An 8,860-nucleotide genomic window follows, 5' to 3' on the forward strand; every position below is an offset into this window, starting at 1 on the left:
TTTGACTAGGACCAGTCTTTGCCATAGCAGCCCAGACAAATGGGTCCCACCCGTCAGTTTTGCTGTTAGACACGGCCCAATATCGAATCAGTGTGATTTGTTACTCACTTGATGAGTTGGTGGTCTTCTGTTATTTTTGGCAAAAGCAATAGTTATAGTTTTCTGGTATCCAAGCCACAAATGTGGTGTCTTTGAGCAATTTACTCGATCAGGAGACGTGAATAGGTTTGATCTGCTAGCATGGATCGATGTGCAATCGTGCGGCACGCGTGCGACCGGCGCACTCATTCGGCCGATTGGACGGTTACCATCATTTCCCTATTAGAATCCCCTCTCCCATCATCAATTATAGTGGCACATCATATTTTTCACTTAGATGGATGATACTCTCACTATGGGAGGTAGCAATACAATCAACTAAAATCTAAGGATAAAACTAACCCACAAGCAACTCCTTCTGGATGAATTGCCTTGCTTTGCACACAAATGAGCCAACTCGTTGGCATCTAGAACTGTTAACATTCCCATGTACTCCCTCCATTCCCTTATGCAAGGTCACTTCATATTTTTATGTCTAACTTTGACCATTAATTTTACCAACAAAAATGAGTTATATACCACAATAAGTATTTTATTGGATGCACATTTCAAAGAACTTTCCGATGATATAATTTTGATGACATATAATCCATATTTTGTTGACTAAAATTATACATCAAAGTTTTACACAAAAAACAAAGTGGCCTTGTATAAAAAAATGGAGGGAGTATCTCTTTGAGGATGACGCTAGCCTCCATTCTTCATAGTTCCATGAATTCCACAGATTAACATATCATCTCGCTGGTGCATGCATCCTCCTATGACATAATTTTTTGGTCATGCATCCTCCTCTGACATAATTTTTTGGTCCGCCGTGACATTCACTTTAATCACTACTCCCTCCGATCCATATTAATTGCTACGAACTTAGTACAAAGTTAGTACAACTTTGTACTAACTTTGTGTTAATTAATTTGGGCGGGAGGGAGTACCGTTGTTGAAGAGCAGGAGAATGAAAATACCATGACCGGTATTCGTAGTAGGATAGTCGATACTCAACATACGTTAACTATGTTGATGGAGGTCGTCATCATGTGAACTATATGTGTTTGTATGATCCATGTCTTTCTAATAGTATTATGGGATCCGTATCTATTTATATGTATGCAATATCAAAGTATTGTCGTTGAATCATCTATATTGTCATAATTTTTTTTTCTTTTCAAAATGGTCGTTCTACCAATTTAAAGATCATTGTCTTATAGTCAATTAGCATATAAACATATCTCATGGACGAGGGGCGTTGCAGACAATCCATGGCCAAATCTACATTAGTTATTTTAGTGAAACAACTTCCGGGGTTTTTTTTTTTTGAGGGGGAACTTCCGGTTTTTCCACAGGTGGAAGTTGACAACTTTCTAACATCTCACGGCTCACAACAAATTTCACACAGTCTATAGCTCAACCAAACAGTCTTAGATGTGACATAGCCTATATGAGATTTAGCAAATTCGTTCGCTTTAATCACCAGCACTATTGTTCCCGGTAGCAACACAGTTACCCTGTGATTTCCTCCATGATCTGAGCCTCCGAAAGATAACCCTCTCCTTCAGGTGTCGCCGTAACAACCACCAATCGGTGATGAAATCTGATGAGAAGTAGCAGAGGTACCATCCCTGGAGGCGGTGGACGGCGTTGGGCATACACAGCGATCCGTGCCCGATCCAGCTTACCGCCGCGCGCGCGTAGGCGTTCGGGGTCAGCACGAGCTGCCAGACGAGCCTGGCCGCGCTCGACACCATGTTCGTCTCCACCAGGAACGGGACCTGGTGGATTATATAGGCTATCAATCAAGCATGGTTAATTTTATTATTTATAGTGTTCGATGCACTATCTTGATTAAAGATGAATAGATCTAAGGAGGACGAATGTGTTTATATACATCAGCTGCTCACGTATGTACACGAGTGATTTTTTCTTTTTCAAATGGAGGTAAAAGATTTACCTCATCGACTAATGAAAGAGTTGCCCATTTAATTAATGGAAAACCGAAAAAAAACCGTTATAAACTAACCACATGCGAACTACTTACTCATAGAGCATGCAACCTCATAAGCACAAGATCAGGTCATAACCATACCCAACATTCTGAACATGCAACGAGCTCCGACCCCACATTTCTACAACGCAAACGAGTGATTATGGGGATACCTGACATTGCACATCGATTCCTCTGCTCTTGTACTCCACGGTGAGGCTCCTGGAGAACTCAAGAACGTACCTGCAGGTCGGCAAGAACAGAGCATGTATTCTTCTTCTTTTCTTTTTTGATTTTTTTAGTCTATTTTGATTGATGAAAGGAACAGATCATGTGTTTCAATTCAAGAATAACACGCGAAAGATGTGCGCGTCGTCGTTACCGCTTGGTGGCGACGTAGACGGAGTAGAGGGGGTAGGACGGGAGGCCGAACGATGACCCGGGGCCGATGTTCACGACGGCGCCCCTCCCTCGCCGCAGCATCCCCGGCAGCACCGCCGCCGTCACCTCCGTCAGGGCCAGCGCGTTCACCCGTATCATCCTCACCCACGCCTCCACGTCCACCTCGTGGAGGTACACCGCCCCCGGCTTCGCCACGCCCGCGTTGTTCACCAGCACCCCTACGTCCAGCCCCGCCACGGCTTCCCGGAGCCGCCGCATCGCCTCGTCGCCTGCATGCCCAAGATCGATCGACACGACACGACCGGTCAGGCAGTCGGTGCTCAGACGCATACGTACGCTATGTCTACGATCAACCTTTACACCTTGCGCGGTGGAGACGAGGGAGAAATCGAACAGCACGGTCTTGGTCTGCACGGCGGCGTGAGCCCTGGAGATCCTCTCGGAGATGTCCCCGAGCTTGGGCGGGTCGCGGCCGACGAGGACGAGGTTGAGGCCCCTCTCCGCGAGCTCCAGGGCCATGGAGCGCCCGATGCCGGACGTTGGGCCGGTGACGATGGCCCAGGCGCCGTACCGGCGGCGCAGGTCAATGGGCCGGCGGAGGAAGACCGAGAAGTAGGCGATGAGGCGGAAGCTGATGGCAACGACATGGAGAGCGCCAAGCGAGGCCAGCGAGAAGAACCACACCGGCACGGCCATCTCGTGGACGCGGTGCGTCTCTGGTACCTGCAAATGCGGTTGAGCAACGAAGGCAGTGTGTGTGCTCATGCTCATGCATCGCGAGCGGCTTGGTATATAACATCCCAGAAAATACCGGAGAATAAACTTGCGCTTTAAAACACGTGATCAGAGCGAACCAACCTATAGTTGGATGGTTAGAGGGGCCATGATATAAGCAATGCTACATCCACGCAAAGCTACGTAAGGTTTATGTAATGCTGCTGATTTGGCCAATTTTAATTGGAAGAAGGGGAAGGAGGGGACCCCACACCCATGAAAATCAGGGGGATGAGAGAATTGGAGGGAAGGTTACGTAAGATCACGTAACAGGTTTACGTAGATGTAGTATTATTGGCCACCTCTAGAAATCATCTCTCCCACCAGAAAATTTTCTGCTATTTGCCGCTATTGCCTGCTATGGCGGCCGCTATAGCTGCTGAGAGAGGCCGCCGCGAAATAGTTTCTCCTGTGATTTTAATCTATGATTTGGATAGCTCAGGTGGCTCAAGCAGCTTAAAAAACCTCAAGGAGAATCCCCTGGTGGAGTCCTGGTGATGGTGTAAATGGTTCCTTACTGCAGCGATGCTTCTCTCGATGTGGGTTGTTCTTCTCAACGACAACTCATCTGTTAAGGGCTTATTATTTTTCTGTCTTGCAAAGTTTGTTATTTGAAACTACAATTGTATCTTCTTACCTGAGTAAAGCAGTTTATTCTAAAAAGACCAATCTTAGAGAAAAGAATAATTGGATTTTGCTAATCCCAGTTGACAATGAATTACTTAGTTGTCGGCAGACGTCAAGGACCATTTATCCAGTGTTGAGATATATGCACGATTCAATGTTAGTTTGAACTTTGAGAGGAAAAAGATACATTTCCCCCCCACCGGATGAACAAAATGTTATAGCACGGTGAACATTATTCTAGATATGCATGAGGTATATTAAGACAATATTACCGCCTTTTACACTTGATGAACATATTCTTCTTCTAATACATCGTCGTGCATAGCTTTTGCATGTTCGCAAGAAAAGAAAAGACTCCAGTTAGAATCCTGGAGCAATTGTAGTTCAAAAATAAACTAGAACATATGGTTTTTGTAGTAATAGTCTTACGTAGGGACAATTTTATGTTGAACTTTTTAAATCTGCTTGATTTTTTAAGTCAATTGAGAAATTGTTATTTTTAAATCAACTGAGAGATAGATGCTTTCTAAAAATGTGCTTATCACAGAGCTAAATATACTTGCACTAATTTGACGCCGGGGAAGAAAATTACGCATTGATCCCTTGTGGAGTTGTGGTATGGGTGGAGTTTCATGGGATAGTCATTCAGTAGGACTATTTTCAGGCTTAACTGGAAAACCATTCTGAAGAATACTGTCACACAAGTTGTCGAAATTGCTCCACACATGATGATTTTGCCCAATCTGAAAATCCACCGGCCGGTACCCTGCTCATTCATGCGCATGTCCAGCTGGATGTATGTGTCGTCTGTGAACAGTCTGAATTCTGTCATCCGCTTAACACTGCTGCACAAGTTATTCCTCGACGTGATGTCCTTTTCTATGCAAATTGTCGGGTGGTTGGTGCGACATATGCCAATGGATGGCTTATCATTGTGGGAGCCAATAAAATATCGCCGGTGCCTGAAAACAGGATAAGGCGAAGACATGCACGCCGGCGAATCTTACCCAGCTTCAGGGCTCTCCGTGAAGATAACACCCCTAATGCTGCTCTGCGGGGTCTCCGCATAATCACTAGCTCGAAGGGTAGCTACAGAATGCTCCTTGAGCTGTTCGGAGAAAGGATGAAGGAGGGCCAGGCTAGCCCGCTCCTCTTCTCCTTGTGGTGTCTAAAATCTATCCAAAGAGCGATCTCCCCTGCATGGGAACCCTAGGGGGTTTATATAGGCCTACCCCCCAGGGGTACAATGGTAATCCGGCTGGGCGTGGGCCCCAGCCGTCTGTGTCTACGCCCGCCGACTTCTCCGCCGACTGGTGGGGCCCGCCGACTGGTGGGCCCGCCGGCTACCGACCCTTTGGTCGACAGGCCGGCCCCACCGCCCGGGGGTCTTGTCGGGGGCTGGTTACTGTTACCTTGCCCCTGGTGACGATGGCTTTGTCGTGGTAAGCATGGCTACAGTGCCGCCGTGAGGCGGCTCATCACTGTAGCCTTACCTTCTCTTGTCTCCTTAATGAAGCACCTCCTTGGAGGGAGAAAGTTGGCCGGCTATTGGAAGCAGGCCATACCCCTGGCCGGCTGCGGGAAGCCCGGCCGCTTTTAGGATCTCCCTGACCAAGGGGGCCCGCCACCCACGGGTCGTACTGGCCGCTTGCCGTGGGTGACGTCACGATCATCGTGGCAACAGTGCCGCGCCGGACGGGGATGGCCGCCTCGTACAGTGCACTATGGCCAGGCCTGCGCCGGGATTCGGGGGTGGCAGGCTTTACTGTAGCCACGCCCCGTCTTGTTGCCGTTATGTGGGTGCAGATTCTGAGGGCAAGATCTTAGCCGCCTGCTGAGGGGCCGGCTCCCGGGAGTCGGCCCTTTTATGGCCGGCTTCTGGAAGTCGGCCTTCTCGTGGTCTTGTTTCTCAAAGATTTCAGGGCTGGGCCGCCTTCGCGCAGCCGGCTTGAGAGGTAGCCGGCTAGGGGAAGGCGGCTGTCGGTGTCAAAACCGGCGGATCTCGGGTAGGGGGTCCCAAACTGTGTGTCTAGGCCGGATGGTAACAGGAGGCAAGGGACACAAATTTTACCCAGGTTCGGGCCCTCTGGATGGAGGTAAAACCCTACATCCTGCTTGATTAATATTGATGATATGGGTAGGACAAGAGTAGATCTACCACGAGATCAGAGAGGCTAAACCCTAGAAGCTAGCCTATGGTATGATTGTTGTTCCGTATGTTGTCCTACGGACTAAAACCCTCTGATTTGTATAGACACCAGAGAGGGTTAGGGTTACACAAAGTCGGTTACAATGGTAGGAGATCTGCATATCCGTATCGCCAAGCTTGCCTTCCACGCCAAGGAAAATCCCTTCCGGACACGGGACGAAGTCTTCAATCTTGTATCTTCATAGTCCAGGAGTCCGGCTGAAGGTATAGTCCGGCCATCCGGACACCCCCTAATCCGGGACTCCCTCAGTAGCCCCTGAACCATGCTTCAATTACGACGAGTCCGGCGCGCAGATTGTCTTCGGCATTGCAAGGCGGGTTCCTCCTCCAAGTACTTCATAGAAGATTTTGAACACAAAGATAGTGTCCGGCTCTGCAAAATAAGTTTCCACATATTGCCATAGAGAGAATAATATTTACACAAATTTAATCTGCTGACGTATTCCGTAGTGTGACACACCACGGCCAAGCCTTTATCCGAGTCGTTTTATTATCCCACCTCAGCGCGTCATGCGAGGCAGTTTCCTTGGCACGTCTTGTTAAAGCAGAGATCGTGCCCCTTATTCTGGGATTCTCATCAATACGGGCGTAGGTAACCCAACCGCTTCTAGGACTCCTAGATTATAGGCAAGTCCAAACGGACACAGAGAGGACGCTTGATATTCACCCTCTTTATAAAGGGACAAGGCTTTTATTTTTCCCTCCCGTGCTCAATCGGATCCTTCCCCCACCTCAAGCTCAAACGCCCGAAGTTCAGGTCAGGTGCTCCGAACCTTCAGTCATGACCGGATCTAGCCTTCAAGGCCGATGGGTGCCTTCCTCCGTCACAGAAGAAGACATCAAAAAGTTGAGGGAGGCCAGATATCTGACCGCCGAGATTTTGCATCGGCTGCCTCCCCGAGGGCAGGCCGTCCCCACCCCTGAACCCAACGAGAACGTCGTGTTTGTCTCCCACTTCCTCTAAGGTCTAGGCCTTGCTCTGGATCCTTTCGTCAGAGGTTTGATGTTTTATTACGGGCTAGACTTCCATGATCTAGCTCCGGACTCCTTTCTTCATATCACGACATTTATTGTCGTGTGCGAGGCCTTCCTCCGGGTTACCCCTCACTTTGGCCTATGGCTCAAGACCTTTGAAGTAAAGCCGAAGATGATCGAGGGGCAACATGCAGCATGTGGAGGTGCCTCAATACGCAAGATGACAGGAGCTCCGTGGCCCAAAGGTTCCGTCCCAGAGGTGTCTGAATTGTGGCAACAGGAGTGGTTCTACATCACGACTCCTAGAAGTGCCAAGTGGGCGGCCGCCCCTGTTTTCCGCTCAGGCCCTCCACCACAACTGATGTCATGGATCAGCAGAGGTCTGAGCTGGGGTCCAGCCAAGGACGTGCCTATACTGCAAAGCTGCATTCGAGATCTCTTCAATGGAGATTTCAGTTTGGTTGCGGTAATACAAGTTATGCTAGTTCATCAAGTGCAGCCTTGCAAACGCTGGCCTCTTCGCCTGTGGGAGTTCAATCCCGAGGGACCGCGTGTCATTCAAAATTTTCTCGGCCTAACGCATGAGGAGATGTACAAGTCATTCTTTGGACCTCAGGTGGAGTGTCCGGAAATCACCGAGGACGTGGGCCTGAGTAGTAACCGCGCCGCCGAACAGGTAAGGCATCTTCCGGCCGAACATACTATCTCTCCTTTGTTACGAAGTTATTTCTGAGAGTTCGCTTTTTGACCAAGACTGGCTAACAAAGGCGAAGTTGATTCGGTGTTCGGCCCCCCTCCCTGAGGGTTTGGAAAATCCGGTATTGGAAAAGATGCTCCAGACCGCACCTTGCCCGGAGCCCTTGAAGGAAGATACTGTGGAGGATAATACGGGCGGACGCGGGCCCCCAACGCTGCCCATTCTAACCGAGGGAGCGAGCGTCTCCATGAAGGAAGACGACCAGAAGAGGAAAAGGACTGTGCCCGGGGATTCGGAAGTCGAAGCTTCCAAACGGGAGAAGAAGTCTCCCATAGAGGGTCCTACCTTGGGGGGCGCTGTTGCGGCACAGAGTCCGTGAGGGGATCAATTCTCCCGTGAGTCGTAAGTGACCCGAAATACTTTAATAGTACAGATATGCCATCTTTTTCTTCTGAGAGAATAACCACCGCATATATTTTTGTAGTTCGGGCCTTAGCCCCTCTCAAATGAGCTCGTCTTCGGGGGATCTTCTTCCAGAGATGATGGAGAGCGAAATGCCTCCTCCAGACTCCTCTGCTCCGGAAGCGGGCGACCCTGAAGTGTCGTCGCGGAGGGCCTCTCCGAGTCCGGTGAGGCCGGAAGATAATCCCATTGACCTCCGAAGCTCCCAGCGTCCGTCTCCCGAAGAGAGCAGATAAAAGAGTCCGGCACCGTCTAGTGTGCGATCGAATGTTCTGAGGGAGTTGGTGGGGCAAGCGGCCATCTCAGATGAACACCGTGTACTGATGAATACGGTGATGGAGAGAATATCGTCCGCCGAAAGCGGATTGCATGAAGCTTTTATGAGTCTACTGACAGGCTTTGAGGTACATAAAAGAATGTATGATAGTCCTGCACATGCTAGGTGTGCCCTGTGTAGATAGTAGCCCCTGAGACTCTGGTTGTTGTTGGAAACGATGACGAACAGAGGATCATATTCCCAGGTAATAACCATACTGCCTCTATGTGCAGGTGATGGAAGCTCCGGTGGCTAGCCGGACTAGCGAGTTTGCCCATTTAGAACGGGAGTTGGATGCGGCAGACGCCGACATCGAGCTTG

General features: G+C 49.3%; 1 protein-coding gene across 1 annotated transcript; it reads right to left on the bottom strand.

The window, feature by feature from the left end:
* Nucleotides 1–1,401: 1,401 nt before the first annotated feature.
* Nucleotides 1,402–3,223, bottom strand: LOC119297535 (very-long-chain 3-oxoacyl-CoA reductase 1-like). Its single transcript, XM_037575291.1, has 4 exons — nucleotides 2,842–3,223; nucleotides 2,460–2,748; nucleotides 2,251–2,320; nucleotides 1,402–1,865 (listed from the first exon to the last, which is right to left on the bottom strand). Exons 1-4 carry the CDS (start codon nucleotides 3,173–3,175, stop codon nucleotides 1,560–1,562), a joined length of 999 nt encoding a protein of 332 aa, XP_037431188.1. The 5' UTR covers nucleotides 3,176–3,223; the 3' UTR covers nucleotides 1,402–1,559.
* Between the last annotated feature and the right edge of the window lie 5,637 nt (nucleotides 3,224–8,860).

This window comes from Triticum dicoccoides, chromosome 5A (genome assembly GCF_002162155.2).
Source record: "Triticum dicoccoides isolate Atlit2015 ecotype Zavitan chromosome 5A, WEW_v2.0, whole genome shotgun sequence".
In the NCBI taxonomy this organism is placed as follows: domain Eukaryota; kingdom Viridiplantae; phylum Streptophyta; class Magnoliopsida; order Poales; family Poaceae; genus Triticum; species Triticum dicoccoides.

Coding starts and splice junctions, on each gene's coding strand:
- LOC119297535 (XM_037575291.1), bottom strand. CDS start 3,175: ATGGCCGTGCCGGTGTGGTTCTTCTCGCTGGCCTCGCTTGGCGCTCTC. Junction 2,749..2,841: donor CCTCGTCTCCACCGCGCAAG/GTGTAAAGGTTG, acceptor TTGGGCATGCAG/GCGACGAGGCGATGCGGCGG. Junction 2,321..2,459: donor GTCTACGTCGCCACCAAGCG/GTAACGACGACG, acceptor GCCGACCTGCAG/GTACGTTCTTGAGTTCTCCA.